Source organism: Zonotrichia albicollis, chromosome 4, assembly GCF_047830755.1.
Source record: "Zonotrichia albicollis isolate bZonAlb1 chromosome 4, bZonAlb1.hap1, whole genome shotgun sequence".
Taxonomy (NCBI): domain Eukaryota; kingdom Metazoa; phylum Chordata; class Aves; order Passeriformes; family Passerellidae; genus Zonotrichia; species Zonotrichia albicollis.
This window is the reverse complement of record NC_133822.1, coordinates 64290075-64313751: the sequence shown is the minus strand read 5'-3', so window position 1 is coordinate 64313751 and position 23677 is coordinate 64290075. Positions and strand designations below refer to the sequence as shown.

General features: G+C 37.4%; 1 protein-coding gene across 1 annotated transcript in view; it reads right to left on the bottom strand.

The window, feature by feature from the left end:
• Positions 1-248: 248 nt before the first annotated feature.
• MAPK11 (mitogen-activated protein kinase 11) overlaps positions 249-23677 on the bottom strand; it is a 31030-nt gene continuing 7601 nt past the window's right edge. Inside the window, exons 2-12 of the mRNA XM_005481929.4 lie at positions 17576-17705; positions 16583-16641; positions 15379-15490; positions 13096-13125; positions 12914-12961; positions 10526-10640; positions 10331-10402; positions 8609-8688; positions 5717-5795; positions 4156-4329; positions 249-928 (exon numbers count right to left, since the gene is read on the bottom strand). Of these exons, the coding sequence (XP_005481986.1) occupies positions 855-928; positions 4156-4329; positions 5717-5795; positions 8609-8688; positions 10331-10402; positions 10526-10640; positions 12914-12961; positions 13096-13125; positions 15379-15490; positions 16583-16641; positions 17576-17705 (973 nt within the window). The 3' untranslated portion in view covers positions 249-854. The remainder of the gene's footprint in view (positions 929-4155; positions 4330-5716; positions 5796-8608; positions 8689-10330; positions 10403-10525; positions 10641-12913; positions 12962-13095; positions 13126-15378; positions 15491-16582; positions 16642-17575; positions 17706-23677) is intronic.

Genomic DNA, 23677 nt, shown 5'->3' with positions numbered 1-23677 from the left:
GGAATATTTAATTCAAAGCTGTGAACTGAGCACTCCTGCACTGCCATCTGTGACAGCCTTTGCTGAAGCTTGCAGGAGTCTACAGAGCTCTGCTGCAGTACCTTCAAGGCACCTTCCTGCAAACCCAGGCAAATTCACCAACAGTCCAGCAATGGCATGGTGAGGAACACTCCGGGAAGGAAAACTGTCTCACAAATGGGTATTGTGCAGATTGAAAAATAGATGTGGAAAATAATGAGAACACACACTTGAATGGCAAGAGAAGAGAAAGATTTATTTTTACTGACTTTCAACTGGTGTTAAGATTGCTTGAGAGACATCCAGTACATGTGTAAGACCACCACAGATATGACTACATATGCATATTCTGTCTATCTCACTACCACGCCCTCTCTTCATAAAGGCACTAACTATAAATAGTACAAAAACAGACAGATAAAATGCCACCAAAAAAAAAAAAAGATTGCTTGTATGGACTTATTGTTTATGTTTGTATACATTCATGCTTTAAATGTACAATTTTAAAATTAATTTAAAAGGTCACCTTTATTTTGGCAGTACAACTGATAAAATGAAACATGCAGAACACATAGCTTGACAGAACTCAGTGCATAATTTTTTCAGAATGAAGCAGTTCTTTACCACCCTTTGTGAGTTGGGAATACATTCATATTACAAGGCAAAAGACACCCCCACCCAAACCAGACATCTGGCTTCTGTTTAATGCATCTGTTTTTCCACATCTCCTCCAACATCTTTGGATAGTAAAATCTATGTCTGACCACAGGTTAAATTGTATGGTTATATTTTAACAGTCTTCATAGTGCAGCAAGGCAAGACAGAGCTGCCTGTATTCACTGTTCTATCTCCAGGCTGTCCATTTTTAGGTCAGGTGGTTTAAAGCTATTCACTTCTTCATAGGTAAGTTCTGTAGAGGGGGTGTGAGGAAGAGAGAAGAATTAGGTGGTATTTTCTCCAAAAGAAAAATATTCTAGACAAAACAGTTCTACGGATACACACGACCTGTAGTTTGTATATCCAGCCTCTCTAGCTTCCAGATCCAAAAATAGACTGAATTCACTAGAAATCCTCCTCTTAACCTCAGATTACAAATTAGACTCACAAATACTGTTATTGTACAACATGACTGTCCCCTTCAACTAATTACTAAAACACACAGGTCCTGAAAGGAAAACATCAATTACCCTGTCAGATGACCTGCCAAAATGCAATACATGACAATATGTAACGGAAAATGGAAACTAGAAATACCTAGATAGGTTTTAAAATGTACACTTTTAACTGTGGAAAACATTCTTCATCATCTCTCAATCAGTTGCCTTCAATTATATATCACTTGCAATTCTGTGCTAATTCCTCAGGATCCTGGGATTTTTTTGGGTTTTTTGGTTTTTTTAATGTTTTACTGTAGCTGACTTAATTTTACGGTACTCTGAAAAAATTTTTCTTTTTGTCTTAGAAGCACGTAACAGCTTTCATCAGCAAATTCTATATTCATCAATAGCTAGAAACATGGGTTACTTGCTATGTTACCCTGCTTTAGGAATAACCCTTTATTTTTTCATGCTAACGGTCATGTCCTGTTTTCTCCCTTGGACATTAATGGACTATGTTGTCAGTGGCTACCTCTTTTCTATTTTCACAAATTAGATGCTGCTTTTTAAGGAACAAATCCTGTTTGCATATGGCTAACTTCAGGTATTGGCATTACTTCCAACTTCTGTTTTCCAAACAGTGATGTTTAAATCATATCAAATTCATGCCTATTAGCTTTTTTATTACGTAACTCTGTCTGAGACAGCTGCTATGCCTCCAAGTGTACCTAGGACTCTAAAAAAATATGTAAAAACTCTTGGTATTGCATCCTGCTTATGCTCTGGTTGTGTTGTGTTGGACCACTGCGTACAGTTTCAGTGAGGGATTTCTGTGAAGGAAATTCTGTGTGCAGAACTCCAGGCATTGGAGGATTTGTTAGGTGACTTTGAGTGACTGACTTATGACTATTACATAGAATTACAGGCAGCCAGGGAGCAGCTACAGCTGACTGAACTTGGAGAAGCCAGTGTCCTCACAAATCGCACACCAGGAACTGTATTAGAAATCATTCTTACTGGCTGTGTGGTTTATGTTAATGAAATTCTTTACCCACTTCTCACTGCACCTACTCAGCAGAGATGTGCTACTGGAGCAACATCTAAGGAGAGAATGTATAGTATTCAACTCTGAATAGCATACTCTTGGCCTCTAAAATTTTGAAATATTTTCTAACTGATTAAACATGTCAGTAAGAAATCTACGAGCTTGGGTTGTGAGCCTCAGCAGTGTGCAATGGAGGCCAAAAAAACTCTGAAGTGCATAATGTATAAGACAAAGTGTCTGAAATCTCATTTTACTTCGGTGCTCAGTCCCTTGAGATCAGGCACCAATGATTTTTAACTTGAACAGAAAAAGAGCAGAAACATGCCAACAACATCTTGAGAAATTGGGTCAATATTTCATCAACACTACAAACATTTTATCTCATCTTACTTAAATGTGGCACATGCAGTACTTGAAAATGAAAAGTTTATTCCCCAAGATAATAATACGGCCAGAGGGAAGAAGGAAAAGCAGCAAACCTGCTGTGTGAGTTTGGAGATTTTTCTCTCACACCTTTTTTTTACACTTGAATAAAGGAATTGGACCTGTAGTTCCATCAAGGTCAATGATGTAAAAAATGATGCAAGAAAAATGCAATGATAAATAATATGATACTGCCTTCCAAGAGATTTCACCTTCATGTCCTCATTTCAGTTTAGAAAGCGTTAAGCTGTTAAGATTGTTGCTGAAATAATTTCAATGGAGTTTCATCACAAACAGAAATCCACTTCATGACTCATAAATTGTTAAACTTTCCTGTTAAAGACTCAGGCAACTGAAAAAGCAGCAGAAAATAAAATCATCCATTCCTGAGTACAGCAGCAAATGAAAGCAGCTCTCAACAAACAAGATGTATGGGTGCTGCTGTAGGCTGCCAGGTTTTGCAAAGGAGAGCCTGTGTAAGGAGTAAGTGATGCCAGTCAATCCTCCTTGTTTGTACAGACACTCAGCTTCTACAAAAGCCTTTCCAGGGTTCTAGGAGGTTGATTTATTGTAGAGAGAGCCATAACCCCACTATTATCTTTCTTTAAGATATTTGCTATAGACAGTCTTCTTTCTCCCCTGTAATGCCCAGGATAAAACAAGTGGATGGGCATGAGTAAGACATGGGAGTATTCTTCATCCTAAACCTAACCACTATGAAAATACATTTTTATCAAAGCTTTCCCAAGTAAAAGTTACAGAAAACACAAATAGAAATAAAAGAACATTTATTTTATGGAAGATATATTTCATCTTATGCCAAGGAAAGACCTTTATTAATAAATAGAAACAATTAGTTTTCTACAACATTATTCTCAATTTAAAATCTCTAGTAAGGAATTTTTAGAATTTGTCCTCATTATACAGTGGTGAAATTGGACTGTACTTTTCAGTGTCCTTGCAGTCTAATGTTGAGCCACCTTACTTCCGTGATACTGCAGTGCAATATGATTGTGTTGCAAGCATGGAAGGTTGTTGCAGTATGTATCAACGAAAGGTTTTGGGGTGTCACTCCCAAGTAAAATCAACTATCATCTCAAACAGGACCAATAGTATGGTGTAGTTATTAATCCAAATTCCTTTGCTATCTAAAGAATTATTAACAAAATACACATCTATGTGGACAATATTACTTTCTGGTTCTGGTCAGAACTAGACCAGAATCCCAAGTAATGTCACTTGCCCCAGGACAGTTACTTCAGCTGGGGATCTGACCTAGAAAACTAAAAGCAAAACAGAATGTGTAATTACCTTGTAGCTAGCATCAGCTTTTAGTTAAGCTTTCACTGCTGCAGGGAATCTAGTAAGGAGATGATAGAAGCAGGGGGTGAGGGCAAAATCCAGAGAGGAAATATAAGCTTTTCTGCTTGTCCATTCCACAAGCACACATATGAACTTGTTTGCCTGAGGCTTAAAAGTTCAAATTCCTCTGGCTAGAAATGGAGGAAAACTGTTATTTAAGTAAGGCTATCTTCTGCTACACGTCTTGAGCAGTGCATGCAGTTCTGATACCTTTCCATTCATCGATGGTTCGCTCCTTGTTCTCTATGGACTCGTCGTAGAGCTCGGCCTCGGGTTCATCATCCGGGTCGTGGTACTGCACGAAGTAGGGATGCGCGAGCGCTTCCGACGCAGTGATCCTCTTATCGCTGTCCAAAATCAGCATCTTCTCAAGAAGGTCTACAGCTAAGGCAAAACCAGAAATGCAGCTCAGAGCCAGAAGAGACCACGAGGAAATAAAAGAAACCATCTATTCTCACTCACCTTAAACACAACTAATATTACTGGCAAAATTTAGGCAACATAACAAGTAAGTTTTGAAGATTTTGTACTGCAAGTACAAAAGAGAGCTGAAGGAAGCTTCTGGTTTGCTTGTGGCATGCACAAAGGCTCAGTATAGTCAAATGGAGATCTGATTCAGCTCTTCAGATATCTTAATTCTAGAAAGATCTGTGTGTGCTTAAAAGGTAATATTCTATGTTGTGCTTTGTGTGCTTAAGTTTGCACTGATCAGGACCAAGCTAATTAACTTGCGAATAATAAAGTGTGAGATTCCACTTCTAATAAGCTGCACCAATGAAACGATCAGAGGAAAACCCCAAAGCCACTTCACAGGACCCAGCATAAACAAAATATGTTTAAGGTTGACATTTGAAGTATACTTCAAATATCTTATAGAAATAAGAGAGAGTTGTATGGCTGAAATGAGTTTTTTTAATGGAAATTATAACTACTTCAAATACTATTTTTTCCCTGTTTTTATATAAGCATTGGCATTAATTTGCCTTTATGCTATTAATACGTAGCATGCTGTCATGTACTTCCGGCAAATAAATCCCATTTTTTAATATGAAAATGTTCCAAACTACTTGTATTTGCAAGAACAAAATTTGTATTAATACACAAAATGAATCCAAACCATTTTAATTCACAGTACTTTCCTTTAATGTACACTTGATGGAACTGACCTGGTACTGCAGTGAAATTACTCTGATGACTCAAATGTCTTCTTTTTATGTCACAAGAAAAAGCTCACAGAAACATCTCTTTTGCACAGGCAGAACCAATTGATTATACAGAAAAACAAACACAGAATCAAAGGTCTGCCTTAGCCTAGTATCCTGTGTCCAACAATGGCTCATATATTCCTAGGAAATAATACTCAAAGGGTCATTCAAACAGCTATACTTCCTGGTATATTCTTCTGCTTGCCAGCAATTTACAGCTCATGGCCTTCCTGAGCCAGAAATGATGTCTCTAAGATAGACCCCATGAGATTTTTATTTATTTCTGCTATCTACAGCTGGTTTGTGCTTTTCATCTATTGTTCATTTCCCTTTAGGATGTTCCTGTAATCTCCATCAGAAACAAAAAGATACAGGCTTCATAATGGGAAAACAGTCTCAGGATGAAAGGTTAAGCAATGCCTTTCTCATGGTTATTATTACTATTATTATTATTATTATTATTATTATTATTATTATTATATGGGATCATACAGCAAGGAACACAAGGAGTGCTTGAATCCCTATGTTAGTGAAAAATTTTATCTGTGTCAGTCTGATTTTCTTACCTAATGGATTGGCACCACGAAACACTGCTTTCAAATCCTGCTGAGGCATATGTGGAAGAGATTCGATGTATTTTCTTGCCTAGAAATAAGTTAATATACTTATGATAAGGGTTAAATTTTGCTCAACAGTAACCACATCACCTCTAAGAAACCAGACATTGTATTTTTTATGTATCTTACATGGGAAATCCTTTTTACATAAAACCATAATGTATGACCTTGTTTCAAACACTCACCCCTGTATACTGGACAAGAGAGTTTTAAGCAGGTCCATTTTTATTTAAGGCTTCAGTGTTAGCACTTTAGTTTTTACCTGTGCTTACTGGTTCATTGCGGTATATCCCCAGGGAATACATGCATGTAATGCTCAGTCAGAAACTGCAGACTAAATCATCTTTCAGTTACCCTCAGCAAAGTGGTATAATTCAATCTGTAGCCTTCCCTCATCTCTCTTCACTAACCAAAGAAGAAATTCTGCTACTCCATGTGAATGGATTTTCAGATGTTTGACAGAATTTAAGAGCTTGCCTTTTCACTATGGCTGTGAGAGGTTAATCCAAACTCAGCTAGTAAAAGCCTGCCTGGATATAGGATCCACAAATGTCAGCCTGACAGTACATGAGCTACAGATTTTTAGGCTGAGGTAGGTAGGTTGGCAAGAGAAGAGGTTGCATATTTGGATCAGACAGAACAGGGAATTCTGAAAAGGAATTGTCAAAAAAGGAGCAGATGGCTATCCCCTAAATCCATAAAAAACCTCAGCTGGTCTTTGGACAAACCCTAACCCTTTTAAAACATGTTTGTGTTACAGAGATGTCTCTCAGGATTTTAGCAGTCCCGTTAGAAGGACACTATCTGCAGAAGGCTAACTAAGCATCCTTGGTCCATGGAAAAAAGCAACTAATCAACAACTAATCCTAACATGACTGAATAAGATGCAGTGAAAATTACCTCCAACCTTGCCCAGAAATCCTTTGAAAATAAAACAGACCTATCAAAGTGCACGTACTAGCCCGTCCCCTCTGCTTATATACTCACTGCAGAAACCTGACCAGGAAATCCCAGTGTTTAAATTATTCTGAAATACACTTACCATTTAAACTCATATTAACATGAAACACCGACAAACACCTCAGTAACTTGTGCTGAAGCATCCAAGGAGGTTGATCTTTTAGTTTCCAGTTCTTTAATCCTCTACTTATAACTGAAAATAGACTTGGCATTTCAGCAAATCTCTGACATTGCTGTTACAGGAGTGTTAAAAAATTGTCCATGTCTGCAGGCTGCATTCAGAAATACCTAAACATAAGGCCAAACTACATGGTAAAGAAGGACTAGAATGAAGAAACTCCCTTGCAGCTGGCAATTACCTCCAAGCAGGGTATGCATCTCATCTGACATTGCTCCTCTAATCAGGCAGCAGCAGCCCACAGGTGACCTAGCAGCCCTCCTGTTCATTAACCTGGTTTTTGTGCTCTGCCTGTGCTCTAAAGGTATAATTAGCCCAAATGAAATAGTTTCAGGATTCCTGTACCTCACTGAGCTATGTTCTGAAGCACAAGAAATTAAAAGAACAAAGCACGTTCTATTTCCAGTAAGTATTTAAGGTGTTACTCTCACTATCAAAAAGCTCACTAGTTGTGGGAAAATAACACATTTGTATTCACTTCTGAGAATGTGTTACAGCAAAAACTGTAGGTATTAACAGCACATAAAGGCTACAAAAGGACCTATGAGACTGTACAAGGACCTATGCTTAGGTCTGTGTCCTATACAATGACTCTAAAAGGACTGTGCTTGGGACAGCACAGTCTGAGATTTGTTGGTTGATGAAGTCTCTGGCAAAAGGATGGAAGCTTAGTTAGCCTCCTGCCACAGCCATTCCTAGGTGCAGGGTACCTAAAAACTCTGGGACTGTGTATTGGCCTGTGATGAAGAGGTTTCACTATGCTTGGACCTTCCAGAAATACAGGGCTGCTCTGGCTCTCTGACTGCTCTTGCTTACTTAACCTGCTAGTGTATTCATTAGCAAGGTCAAAGGAAACGCATCAATATTTACACAAGCTGAGAAACAGCCACTGGTATTAGTCTGAGGTGTATACAGAAGGGGTTTAAGAAAAGAGCTGCAGCTTAGGAGGTATCTGTGTGCTGGTGTTTATCTGAACTCTTACCCCACGCCCATCACCTGCCTTTATCAAACAATACTACATCTCATTCCTCAGCTGGCTATCCACAGTTACTGCTTACAATGAATCTTTGAAGTGTCACTTTAGCAGAGAAATTAAGTGGAAATTGGTCATTTACTAGATTGCTATTTAAAGAAGTCACATGGAAAGTTAAAAAGCCCACTCTTAACTAAATATTATCAAGAAATTGGACATCATGCAAGCACTTAGAAAGATGAACAAATATGGTTTTCAAATTAGGGATCTAAATGGAGCACTCATGCAGAGCAGACATTTTTTGATTTGGATACATCTCTGTTTAAAAACCTTACAATAATGGAAAGCATACAAATTACAGAGACAGATTATCAGATTTAATAAAAAGATATTGCTCTGAGCTGAGCACCAGTTTTAATTTTTTAAATTATAAGAATATTTTAATTACAAGCACTTAAAAAAATCATTTAGACTAATTTCTTAACACTTTGCAAAAACTGAGTACATGAGAACAAATATCAAAATTTATTCAGGTGACAGTCAAGGCATCTGGATGCCTCCAAAAGTGTGTTTTTTGAATTACGACATTCTAGCAGTAAAACCAGAGATAATTTTAAGGTATTTGCTTATTTCCAAATCAGAATGTCCATGTAACAGAGGCGGTGACATACAATGCCAGTTAGAGAAGGAATGACAGAAGCCAGTTAACTGAATAAGGCTGTGAACTCACATGTTCTGATGATATTTTCTTCAGAAGCTCCGAACTGGGTGTGCCCACAACTTCCATTATTCTCTTCAGTTGATCAATATCTGCATAATTTCAGGGAAATGAACAGCACACAGTTCTTCTGGGTTTAGACAATTAATGAGCTTCAATGCATGTAACTAAGATGCTTAAAACCATTCAGCAAGATAATTCCCCCATAGCTCACAGAAGGATATCAATTCATACCTGATTAAACCTAGTCCTGGAGTACCAAATTCTCTACTGTATTATATTAACTTGTCAGGTATGTCAGCTGCATGAAAAATATTGCTTTTCTGTCCTAGTTCCCAATTTAATACATTCTTCAGCTTAATATTAATAGCATATTTATGTTTCAGTGATCTGAGGGATTTCTGAAAATCAGTTTATTATGATAGGCTATTTTAAGCTGATAGGCCTAAATTACTAATCTGAAGACCGGCAAGTGAAAAGTTATCATTTGGCACCTTTAAAAATTTGTTTTATATATGTCTCAAGATTAAAACCTTTGAAAATGTTAATTTTTCATTGTCACCTAGGAGCTGTAAAGTATATTACATTTGTTATAGACTCAAGATTATTTAACAAGATTATTTTATCTTTATTTAAATTGATATAATCATATAGTTGTAGAAAATATGATACAACAACAAAAAATCTTATTTCTTGTGAACTATATTTACTGATTTGTTCAATACCAACATATCATGTAATCAAACAGTCTGAGGACAAGTCATGTCCTGATGATGATATACCTGGAGAATGCCTGTGGTTACCATAGAGTCTAATGATGCTGAGCAAAACAGAAGGTCAGTGGGGAGACTTGGTCTCAGCTCTCTTAAGATTATTCCAGGCAATTCTAATGTCATAATTCTTTGCACCCAGCAACAGCTAAGTACTAGCAGAAGTGTTTGTTTTTGGAGGGGTTTCAGAGTAGCAAGAAATGTAAATACAGTAGAATGTGCTCTTGTTTCTCATAATAAAAGCTTGATGCAGTTGGTTCCTCGTTCCTTATTATGTGTTTTTCTTCAGTTTCCTTTTATTATTTTACTGCTCTCCTCAGAAACATCTCTTTTTTGCTCCTGCCAGCACAGGAAACGCCAATGGAAATCCCTGATGCTCCATCAGGGACCACAGCACAGTGCTGCAGAAAAGAAAGGGCTTTGTTGCTCCTGTAGCATTGCTGGAACTACTGGCTTCTTTTAATATAATAGAACAGAGATATTAATTAATATAATTAATATAATAGAACAGAGATATTAATTCACTTATTATTAAAAGTTAACTCATTTGCATTTTCCAGAACTTTCAGCCTAAATGCAGTACTATTTTGTTCAATCATATTAGCTGATGAAAAAATGATGCCTTTACTCAGCTTCAGTTTTAGTGTATGTTATTGAAATAAGATCCACACATGGAGGAAATCTACCCTGTTGTAACTAGGTTATTATTTAAACACAGATACACAAAAGAATAAATGTAGCTTTTTGTTGTTTAAGAACATCTGTTACCGGTTTTTATCCTACCAGTGGGTCTCATATTCAGTTGTCATATACACTGAACTGAAAGATTAGCAAATTGTTTATTCTTTTACAAGTTTGTTACCTCAAAACCATGTCCATAGAAACACTCAAGTCCTTAGGAAAAAAAAAGGAAGAATTAGAGAGTATTTTTTTAGTTCAATCTTAAGTTTTATATTAAGGATACAATCATTTCCTGGAAATAGAGCCTTTCCCTTCAATAGCTCTGCCATGATACATCCAACCGACCATATGTCAACTGCCAAAAAACAGAGACAGAAATGTGCACAATGAATCAAAGAGATCCTTAAACACAGCTGCTTCTTGGTTTAAAACTATCACTACATCCAGCTGTAGCAAAATACAAGCCTTCACAGTTTACCTGTTTGATTGTAGTGCATCCAGTTTAACATAATTTCTGGAGCTCTGTACCATCTTGTTGCAACATATCCAGTCATTTCATCATCAGTTTGACGAGCTAAACCAAAGTCTAAAATCTACAGAATAAAAATAAAATAATAATTTTTTAAAACCCCTTACACTTTCGTTATAGGTCCTGATTTTCCCATTAATCATTACTGAGTTTTCTGTAGTCCCTCACTATCAGTGAAGTGGGACAGCAGCACTCTGCAGACAAGCTCATCTGCTCTCCTGCTGTATCTGTGCAGCCTCTGGTGCTGCTTGAAGAAATTTCCACTGTAACCAACCTGGTGCTTTGTTCTCCATATTTTGCCTTGGGTTCAATTTTCCACTGACATTAATTTACTAAAAATAAGGACTGTTGCTATAAAAAATGAAATATTATTATAATCAGCTGGGAGTGTTTGTGTAAAATGCTAACAGCAAGTGCCAGTGGCCATTTAAAGACCAAATAAGCTGATCACAAATGTGCAGAATTTCTGTTGTGTAATTTTCTTATGTATAAGCATCTACTCAATTCACACATTATCCTGATGCCACTAGGTGAGAAACGTATATCCTGTGTAACAATATAAATTTAAATCACACTTCATTTGTTTTCAGTAGAACTTGACCACCAAAACAAAAGAGGCTGGTTGCAAAGTGTTCCCCTCCAGATGTTTTCCCTTGCTAAGTTTACATTGATGGGAAGTTATTTCAACTGAACTTTCAGCTCATTTCCTTGCTTTCTGTTCTGTTCTCTGGTTAGTCTATGTCCCACCCTAGCTCTAGGAGAGGCTGCCTTGGAAGGGTAACGTCTGAGCCTATTGTCAGTCACCTGAGCTAGCCACATCTCTTCACATAGAAATGTGAGTAAGATCATTGAGTGTCTCCTGTGATGAGATCCAGGATTATTTATTAAGCTGATGGCTAATCCTTTTCACAGGGAATAAGAGAACTTCAAGAGTATAATTCAAAATTCCTCAGTTATAATCCAATTAAAAGATATAAAAAGCCTAAAGAAAAATATACAAGATATAAGATATAAATAATTAACATCTTTACTTCGAGTATAGTTGAAAAGCATAATTTATTTCTTAAGTAAGTGAAGAAAAATGCATGAGGCAAACAAGCAGAAATAATGGTGTGAAACTCAAACACTAATGCCCTTATTTTTATAAGGATTTTGGCAATATTTTTCCTTAACAGCTGATCCCTTCCACCAAATGTGCATACACACACACTTTCCTTCTCCTTGTTTCTATTTCCTTTTTGTTAGTACTTGGAAATATCCACTAGTTTGTCCTATTAAAAATAATTTGAGGAAGTAAAGCTAAAAATATAAACAAAGCAGAGAGCAGTGTAACAAATGCTAGACAGATTTCATAATAATAGAAAAAAAACAGAAAAAGTCTCCTTTACTTCCAGTACAAAAATACAGTACACATTTTAAAGTACATGATCAAACACAGATGACACACAAAATTTCACAGATGCTGAACATACATGCATGAAGACACTTAAGAGATAACCATGAAACTTGCTGAGCATCTGCAAGTGTCACTAAATCAAACAGGAAGTACACTTTCTCACCACAGATCCGGATTAGTGCAGGAACTTAACTGCACTGCTCTTACTCATTATTGTGGCTTTTTGCTGATCTTGTGGTATTTGGAGTCTTTTCTTAAATCCCTCGCAGCTGGGATAAAGTGATTACATCAGAGTCTTAGAAACAGGAATAAAGATGTTTCTGGCTGTCATGGAGAAATGTTTAACTTCTCATTCTTAAGCTTAAAGGCTTAGAAAGCTACAAGACATCTTTTCCTTCTCCAGAGCCTCATGTTACTACGCAGTATCATATCACACAGACACACCAAGAGTTGTATCTATATAGAGGTGTACATCAAAATAGCATTTGGGAAGCAAGGATTATAGGGTTCTTTTTGGTTGGTTGGGGTTTTTTGTTTGTTTGTCTTACTGCCTGTAACTGGTAATACTGGTATATTTGTTGTCACCATTATTTAATATAGCTTGGATGTTCTACAGATACAAAATTGAAAGTTGTTACAAGTTGTATACATGGCAGATGCAGACACATATGACAGGTCAGACTCTCAAGATATCCTCAGTTAAGTACTCACTCAGAGACCAAATATTATCTCTGTACCATCTGTGGGGTACATAGGGATTTTGCAAAGATATTTGTATTCATATTAAATTAACATTTGAGAAAAAAATGTTCACAGAAATGGGCAAGTAGCAAACAGTTGAAATTAATGGAATGAGCCATAAGAATGGTAACTAAGATTTTCTTAGAAAACGGTCATATTGAGAGTTTTTACAACACTCTGTTAAACAGCATGATACCCACCCTCAATTCACAGTCTTCATTTACAGCTAGGTTACTGGGCTTCAGGTCCTGTAGCAGAACACAGAATTAGTTGAGTACTACTTTAGCCTTTTAAAATATATTCTAACTATGTCTTAGCAACATATCTGATGCACAGAGGGACACACTCCATTAATCTTCATTACCTCAAAGACTGAACTCACCCGATGGATGATTCCAGCTGAGTGAATATACTGTGAAACAAAACAAAACAAAAAGGGTAAGATTTGAAGTTAGAGGTGAAGGGAGGTCAAAGAAAGCCACTTGTCTTATTTTTTTGCTTCTGAGACTGTTTTATATACAGAAAATACCTACGTCATACCATGTTTACAGATCAGAGGTATGTCAAACTTCAAAACCTCCCTGTTTTGTCTTATCCAGAACTGGATATTTCAAGAAAGGTAACCATGAAGACTAGATTTTACCATGAAAGGCAGCACACTCAGTGATTCTTCTGTATAAAGTCTCCTACCAATTTGGAATTTGTTCCAGCCTTCCCTGGATGTTGATCAGCAGTGGCCTAGGGAGCAGCATGGTTGACTCCTACAGGATATAAATCACCTCCCCATACTGTGAACACTGATGTGGGTGAAAGCAGCCACACCTGCACTCTGGGACAGGTCAGTGACCAAAATATCCCCCTAAGCCACAGCATTGCTTCAGGTCCACTTGCAAAGTGGTATTTAAGTGACTATTTTGTGTGTCTGCTATTTTACATAAAACATTTAAAATAAAAAAATTAGAACAGCTTACTCTGTCATTGCCTATTGTTCTCCAGTTAGGATTAACAGCAAGTTTATCTATGATCTTATCAACCAGCATGAGCAGGGCCTTGAAAACCTTCTATTCTCTAGAGGTGAATTCACCTGTTTTAGGGGAAGGGATTAAACACAAAAACTCCATAGCAACTGGGAAAACCCAAAGAGAACACAAGGGCATTCTTCATGTTCCAGACCTAAGAACTGTTTATCAGAAGGCAGGGCCACCTCTCAATGTTCTCACAGCAGCTGAATGGAGGAAGCCAAAACACTGCTATCAACAGAAGGAACTGTGTCCCTGCTCTGCTGAGACAACCACAGCAGCCCCTCCTGGTGCCACCAAGCAGTCATACACAGGAACAAATGTTCTTTTGCTAATGAGACATGAGAATTTCATCAGAATTTCAATTCCAGAAGAGAGGAGCTACCAGCAACCTCTCCCCTTTGGAACAGAGCCAGAAATGCACCTGAGTGCTTTTCTGAAATTAATATTCACTTATAGCACAATTCTTACTATTATTTAGCTTTGACACAACATAGACTTATATTCAAAACCACAAGCAGGATAATTAATGCCAGAATCCATCTTCCTAACTAAGCTATTAACTCACGTAAATGAGACAAAGCAATTAAGGGCTCAGTTGTGCAATTTTTATTCACTAAAATCTGTTCTTAAAATGATGGAACCTGCATGCATGAATAAGAATTACTGTCTCAGGCACAAGGTGACTTGCTGTAAAACATGTAATAAGTATATTTCAGAGCCAGTATTTACCATGGCTTGCTTTCAAACATATATTATTTTCCATGTCTAAAATATCAATTACTGTTAGGTTAGCAGGTAAAGCTGCTGACCTCTCTCTTCTGTTTGCTTTTATCCTGGGAAAATCCATACTGGCCTGAGAAAAAGCTCAGCACCTAGTAACGGGAAGCATTACCTACATCTTCTGTTTATAGACACTTACATATTAAACATCAGCAAAATGATACATATTCTGATTCTTTTGGAAAAAAAAATTTGCTGTAGATTCATTGCCAATTGCCTGTGTCATTAAAGTGTATAAATATTAATTTACTTGATTAAAGGAAATGATGACATCACAGGCACACTAAATCCTAAGTGATTGTGTGCAGCATCATACATTGCTGGGATGAATTTCTACTCCTCGATATTTCCCAAAGGACACAACTAACTTGGTTATCTCTTCACCCACAAGACACTCTCTACAAAAATCAGGACTGTGGTTTTTTCAAAGGGCCTCATGCCTTTCAAAGCACAAATGTGAGTTACTTCCCATATTGTTCTTTATCCATTCATATTGTTTCCATATTGTCCATAGTGCCTCAAAAATTCTGAAGAATATGAAACGGATAAAGAAAATATATAGCATGTTATTGTCCTGCAATAGGAACTGAAATAGACATGGATCTAAAGTTAACTTTCAAGGGGAGTATACACATGTATTGTGCATGTAAACATTGGTAGGCTTGGGGGTTTATTTCTAGTTAAAAAAATTATCTGATAATTGATAAATGATTGCTATTTGTGCACTTTTAAGATATTTTAAAAAAAAAGCATTTAAGAATGCTCATTGCAACCATCCAGGTTGCAACATTGCAACCATCCTTACAACATTTAGGTTGCTGACTCATTACTACAACATTTAGATTCCAGGACTCAGACAGTACCTTAAGACCTCGAAGTAACTGATAGATGAGAAACTGTATATGATCATCTGTTAACTTCTGGCACTTCACAATGTTATTCAGGTCAGCACCCATTAAATTTGTCACAAGATATCTGTGAAAATACAGAAGTGGGGAAAAAAAAAAAAACACAGAAAATTCTTCTAGAAGAGTATTCACATAGGCCATGTAGATTCCTTTTCCACTGTCTATTAACACATTTTATATTCTTTAAATCATCTGTGAGTTCTAATAATGCAATCACTACTATGAGACTTAATATAATTAAAAAGAAAAATCCTTGCAGTATATTAGAAGCTTTTATCTCTGTTTTCTCCATGACACACTACAGCAGTGATACATGCAACACATATTTTGATGAAGAGGAAGCCTGACCCAACATCAAAGTGGCAGCCTGAGCCACCAAAACTACAGGACCTGCAAGGGCCTGGAATATCTGATGGTGGAAGGAAATATTAGAGTGGCAGAAATAAGAGTGTTTTGTGTAACTTCCCTCTCTGTTCCCACTGGAAGTTTTATTTTCTGACAAATTTTGCAGAAACATTGATTATTTTCCAAGTACAGTGCTGGAACAAAAGCATGCATCTGTCATACCCAATTCCCATTTGTGTAACTCTGCCCCAGAGTCAAAGGGGTTTGGTCACTAATTTCCGTGGAGACAAAAACATGTTAATTACTATTTCTTCTGCTAAACTGTTTATTTAAGTGCTTATACAATTATGTAAACCAAAAGGAAATCAGCATAAATCATATGTTTGAGTCACACCAAAATATACCTAGTTCTAGGTTAGCCAGGAGTCTAGCCTAAATTTACCTTGTGTCAGTTAACTAACAGAACACTTTCCTGCATTCCTGAACTCTGTGATCTATGTATGAACAAATAACCCACAGTTTACAAACACACAGTTGAAGTGAAAAGGTTTTAAGTTTATTGGCATTTATGCAGCATGAAATCATTTACCATATACCTTTAATCTAATTTAAATAATTTAAATTTTCATTTAGAAAAGTCCAAAAATGAGGTCTATCTCCCTGCCTCCTCTTTTGTGGAAAAGTTGCAAAAAGATTTTTACAAAGCTGACTGTGGCTGAAAGTCTTTTAGAAATGTATGTTCTTCCTTTTTAAAAGCAGAATGGTATTTACTTACTTAGTAAGTAGTCAGAATGATTTAAAAAATTTTACTTACACTTCATTAAAGTTTTCTATTGACGTTGCAGGTGTAAAAACATCAAGCAGTCCTATAACCTGTAAGGTGAGAGAAGGGGAAAGAAGTGACATTTTATTTTTACAAACCTGTAAAGCAACACGTGATTTGTATTGACAGTGCTCAACATTTTCAGGATGAAACTTACAAAAATATGACATATGGTTATACTGAAAATTGACATAGTAGGTGATCTATAAAGGTATCACCTCAGCCATCTTAATTACAATCTTAATTATGAAGAGTAAAAAAGAAATAAAGGCAGAAGAAGTAATGTCTCATTACAGAAAAGCTGACACGTGCCTTATACAATTGTTATACTTTAGATTATGCACACCTTCATGACCTTTCTTGGTCTGTTTTCATTAACTTTTTTATTCTTTCTCCAGGATATTTTTCAATCAACCATATTTTATTCAGGCTTCAAGTCATCAAGCTACCTTTAAGCAAGTGGATGCTCCACTGAAATCAACTGTTTACCACATAAACTTAGACCATCAATTAGTAATGTGAGATCTGAAGGTCTACTGCCTTTCATTTAACTATTACACTGTTGTCAATTGCAACAAGACTTATCTGCCCCTAATTTCTCAACAGAATCCACATTCAGCAAAAGCAGGTTTGAGGTGTGGGGTCTTTTTTTTTTCCTGGGCTGATGTTTCAAGATGTTTCAACAGTAGTGAATAGAATACTTTTATTACTTTATTAGAGAAGAGTACGATGACTTGTTTTGAGTTTCTTTAACCTCACCTTCAAGATTTAATTAGATATTTTAAAAATAAAAATGCAGTGTGCTGCTGAAAGCTTCTGAAGTCCAGTGACTTCACGACACCCAAGGTGGCTAGGTCCGGGTATCTTGGGTAGCTAGACAGTTGCATACACCTTTTTGAAAAAGACTGTACCTAACTGAAATTAAGCTTCTATTGTAAACTTTAGTAAGGTCAATCCAAAGGGAAGAACTCACTCTCCACTTACATTCTCGTGCTTCATGTGCTTAAGCAGCCGAAGCTCCCGGTAGGTCCTCCGGGCATGGATAAGTGATTGAAAAGGTCTTGAGAGCTTTTTCACTGCCACCTTCTGTCTTGTTTTGGTATCATAAGCTGAGCTGAAAGAGGGAAAGAAAAAGTCCACAATGATGGCATGTTCTACAGCAAAGCTCTCCACCAGTTCACGGAAGGAACTTGCAGTCTCCTGAGGGCTCTTACCCCTTTCTTCACCCTCTTTCACCTTCTACTCAGGGACTGCAACCAGGGTGCTTAGTCAGCAGTAACTCCCAAGTATTCCAACACAGGTCCCTTGTTTTCCATAGCAAATTACTAATGTTCATGGTACTGTTCAGGACTCATCCCCAGGCAGCCCTTTCCCCAAATGGCAGGAAAAGTAACCAGACAATTAGCTCCACTCATGCAGCTCCAGCCTCCAGCTCCAAGGCAGGGCTCTTAGGGAAAATGGGGATTCAAACTGAAGTTTGTTCTTATTGAGCAAATTGGAACCTTTACTAATTAGAGGAACACTGCCTTTGTATCTATGAATATTAATCATTATGTAACCATTAGCTTGATAGAGGACAATGTCCCCAAACTGGTATCAAGTTAGGATGCTGACACAATCATGCCCATGCCTTTCCCAACAATTCAGGAATGGGCATGTCTTATGCTGCAGCCCACATATCCACAGCATGTGCTTAATGTCCCACAGATGGAGGTGCCCTGCTGAAGACGACACTAAGTATATAATCAATATTTGCAAGCAAGGGAGACCCACTCTTTTTTTTGGGCATTAGAAAGACATGACAAGCACAAGCCACAAACAGATGTCTGATATGTAGCACAGGGGTAAAAATGATCCCTGTATGTATTACTTCATGACACTACATAGTACAATTATAAAACGACTCTGTTTGTAACCTCCTCTTAAGAAGAAAAAAAATTTCTTTCAGTTGTTACTCTTACTTATTAAGCAATTGTGTTCAATTAAAATACCTAAAAATTCTCAGTTTAAAGAGTGGATAACACTATGTGTACTTGCTAGAGAGCGCTAACAAATCAAGAATCCTCCCACACATTTATCTTATTACAGAACTTTTTTGGAATTACAGACACAAAAATTAAACAACATGAAAAATGCATGGAGTAGAATGTCAACAGTCACAGAAAATGCTATTAACTACTTCTGCAGTGTTTTAAACACTCTCACAAATCGTTGAACACACCTGCTAGAGACAAAAACCACTCATGGTGCCTGGAGTAGCTTCCAATTTAATATACAGAGCCTACAGTCAGCTGCAAATAGGTGGACTCTGACACATATTTGGTGCTATGCTGAAGTCACAAAGAGCCAAGTGAAGAGCAAAACCTCTATCTGCAGGATAAGCTGATGTTTCTAATCAAGGAAACAAGGGATACAATCAACATGCAGTGGCATCCAAAAGGTGATTGTCCTAGAAATAACCCAACCTCCATGAGGCCAAGCCAGAATTTCATAAAGACAGAATAGAAGCAAGTAGAGCTAATTAACAAGTTTCCTGTAGGCTCTGTGGAAGAAGGGAGTCACTCATGAGATAAATGACATAGATAAGCAGATTACTTAGCTAGTTCTTTGCAAGCATCACAGAAGCTGATCTTCTGCCAAGTTTTAAAGGTGCAGAGTGCAGAGTGCTGTTGTTTTGTGCTGTTTTGCTGAGCAACTCAGAAAGGGCATTTCCCGAGCAGAAGAAAGAATGCATAGGAACAAGAAGACTGGAATCACTCTGATGAATGGATGGAAGGGATACAACAGAGAAACTCACTCCTACAATGGGGCAGGGACTGAGTTATTCAGGATATGTGGCTTAATTACATGGAGCAGCTCAAGGAACAAACAGTGTGAAAAGAACTGACAAACAGAAATATTTTAAATTCCACTTGACCAGCCACAAGGAAAGCATGAAGTTTGCATAAATAAATCTAAAGAAATAAAAAGGAAGCCAATGCTTAGCTTCTAATATAACAAAGATTAGACGTAATTGCCCTGTGTTTAGCCATGGGCAACAAAGCCACTGGAGAACACTGCCAAGTCTCACAAATGCACACTGACTACAGTCTTTCCAGTTTTGGGGGAAAGGAAATGTTTATCAAGGTAAATAAATAACATTGCTCAAAACAGCAGTTTGCTTAACATCTCAGCTTTTCTGGTAATTCACAAGCCTTCCCACTCATGCTTGCACCAGTCTGTGAAATACTGTACACATCATACAAGAGGGCTAGGAAGAATCAGATTTTAAGCCCGTTATCATGGTAAACATCACTCTCTTCCCAATTCCAAGTTCAAATGTGAGTTTCAGTGGTTTAAAAACCACTGATCTTTAAGATGAATTGCTTTTTATCATCTATATGACTCAAGGCTGCAAAGCTTTCAGATGATACAAAGCACAATCTTTTTAGCTTCAGTAATTCTTATGACAGCAGCTTTTTAGACCAAAGATGGAATCACATAAGGAGAGAGGAGAAAAAGGAAAAAATGAAAAGGAAAAGGAAAGTTGAATTCTGAGACCTCCAACAGAAAATCATGAATCGAAGCTGCACAGGCCAGGGACTGACTTGGTTTAAATGAGTGCTTCCACACTCAACTAACCAAAGTTATAATCTGAGCTAATGCCTTCAGACTCCTTCCTTGCCTGGTTTACCATCATCATAATTCCAGTTATTAACAGTAAAACATTCAAAAATATGTTTCATGTTGTTTGAACTGTCTTGTTTGTCAGATTCAAGGAGAACTTGCATATGTGATCTCTGCTACTGCCTCTGTGATCACATTTTTAGACTAGATCTCTCTGTCTTGCTATTATATCATCATAGCTACAATCTGGTTTGTCCCCTGAATCCCTCATCAGCCACTGGGTAAACTATTAGGTGATAGAAGGAAGGAGGAGATGCTTCCCTTTCTTTGTGATTTCCCCACGAATGCTCAGCTTTCAGAGTAAAGTTTCAGATGTCTCTGGAGAGGACATCTCTGGTTGCAGCCAAAGCAAAAATAAAGGCACACCTGTGCTTGGCACCTGTAAATCCTTCCTTGGGGGCCTGTAACTAGCATGGTTAAAATGACTGAAAATTGCTTTTTAAAAAACCCCCAAACCCATGCTGATAACTTTTTGATTTAACAGGGAAGAAAAGGGTTAGAGGCCTATTCCATGGTTTAACCACAGCTGGCAAAGTGCCACACTGCTGCCTGCTCACTCCTGTCCACTTCACCTCAGAAAAAAAAAATTAATGTGTTGACATAAGAACAATTTAACAATTGGAACAAAATATAATAAAACGTAATCATGATGCCAAATAACTGCTTTAGACAGACTTTCTATCATAATTTAGAAAGAAATAGAATTACACTATCTTTTTAGTTAACAAGAAACAACTTTGTAACAATCATACCAATAGCTTTTTCAGATTTGATCCCTCTTGACCCAGAACCCATCAGAGTTATGACACATTTTTTGCTGTCTCTCCTTTTCAAGATCAAGGATAAAAAGCCATTACTCTGCTGGGATGGCATCATTTTCACACAGATTAGAGACTTTGGTTTTGTGTGATATTCAATCATTGCTTAAATTAGACTCACCTTTTTAGTGTTGTCAACTCCTACATTTAATAATTCTATTGAAGTTCCACTAGATGAAATATCAATTTTTAGTTCTGTGCACGTTTTCCCAGTTCTTAGGACTTCAGAAAAAAGTTTGAATATAGGGAGCTACTGCAGTCCAAAAACTCGAGAGGCAGAAAGGATGGGACTTTAACCTATATTTGAAGATAACCTTCAAGCCTCAAGATAACATTATAACTTTTGATGAGATATGGATTTTGGTAGCTGTTTATAACTACGGCTGTACATACAGTAATTTCCCTAGTATTCCTACAGAGTTTATCCTCTGTGGTTGCAGAGCAGTAAAACTGGACAGACAGGCCATTCATGTGTGCAGCCTGCTCAGACCCCTCGGGGATTTTGGGACTAGAAGCACACCATTCACCTGTGGCTACTTAGTCTTTGGGATCAGATTTGCCTCAGCAGCTGGAGGCCTGTTTGTAGGAGCCTGATCTTAAAAACCCCACATGGAGCCAACCTGGATCCGATTTAGTAAACTCCAGCATTGAATGCAGGAAGAATCCTTCCTGGGATCAGCTGGTCCCCTTGAACTATAGCTAGTCTCTGAAATTCCTAATGCTTTGGGCTCAGAGAAGATTACTAGCTGGGCACTGCCCTACCCACAGTGCCTGGAAAAAGTTCATCTGGAATGCAGCATTCAGTCTACAAGTTCCCTTCATTCCTGGAGCCAGCTCAGAGGTAGCTGATGCAGAATGAAGGTGTGACCCAAAGCTGGTTGTCCATGGCGCCAGTGTGGTGTCTCCAGCATCATTCCTTTTACTGTAGGTTACCCATGTCAGACAATACTCCATCCCTTCAATATTCCATCCCTTCACTCTGGATAACCACAAGATTTTGATTGTCTACAAAGTCTTTTGGCATTATAGCTGTACAAATTATTTAGGTCTATGCAATCTAAGCAACTGATTTGGGGTTAGGTGGAAAAACCACAAGACTAACTTTTCAGATTTTTTTGAAATATAATTCAGTATTTCAGCTTGCAAGGTTGTTACCTTTACATCATTAGAAGTTTGACTACTGGCTGGACACTATACCAAAACCCAGAGAGAATGCTGGACACAGCACATGTGACAGTGACACTGGGTATTCCCCATATTGTTCCAGGTATCTACTTTTGTTTCTTTCACTGCAGCATGAGTTTATTTCCTTCACTGGGTCACATTCCTCCAAAACATGCAAAAATTCCCCATTACATGTAACTGTTAAGAGAAAGACAACAAAAAAGAAAGAAAAACCCCAAAAAGGCAATTCATGCTCAAAATACAGGTTCACAATTTTGAATTCTTATCTGCAGATCTCAGCACCCTTTCAAGTACCCAATGACTCCTTCCACTGGAGCTGACATGAACTTCCTTGTGGACAGATGTACTCTTAATTTGGAAGAGCCTAAGTTATTGAGAAAAACAAGTAACAGCAGCAGAAGGGTCTGTGTGAGCAGGGATTGAAGGGGAAAGAACTGAACAAGGGTCAACACTCAGAGAATCTCTTCGCTGATGGAGGCAGCTCTTACGGCACATTGCACTGGCAAGTAAGATAGAAAAGAGGGACCATAGGAACCCTGCCCTGGGACATTTTCTAGTAATTTCTTGCAATTTGGGTTCCTAGAACTACAGTGAATAACAACACTTTTTTACACTTCTCATAAATGTCACGTAAGTGAAAGAAAGTAATCACACGAACAACATGTGATTTTATTTTTTATTTGCAAGGTTTTGTTTGTGAGCTTTGTCTTCTGGGATTTACCTATCTTGTTCTTCTTCTTTAAAACATAAATTTCTATTTATTTTTAATTTAAATAAAATCCTACTTTTTATTGAGACATGAAGGAGCCATGAAAAAAACCCCACACAGCATCCATCCAATACTGGCAAAGGATCATATCAGCTATTGGCAGTGAAGGAAGAGAACAGAAAACAGCTACCCAAAGCCATTTTGAGTTGGGCAGTAAAGTAAAACCAGGAAATGGTTAATTTGTTTCTTCTTTATAATGTTTTGTTACTGTTTTGCAAGTTCATGTTGGTGATTTTCACTCCCCAAGAGCTAGCTGTAAGGTTTGTTTGCTAAACCATACAAATCACAACATATATGTGCATCAAAAGGACACCATAAAGAAAAATTAGATGGTGGCAAGAAAAACAGCATGAGGATGTAATGGGAAGCTCTGAAACTACATGTTAATCTTCTAATTAGACAAAAAAACCCACTTGCTTGATGATGACAGGTTATTGTACTGTAAAAATGACATCTCCTCACTTGGATATGTTTCCAACGCACCATGCTGAGCAGTAGCATCAATGGTTTTGGTTTTAGTACAATGACTGTTAATTATCTCAGATTAATTTACCCCTAAATCTAAACATAATCCCACAAGTATCTTTTACATATGCAACATAATTGTTCTATAACCAACATAAAAGTATGTTACTGTTTTTTTGTGTT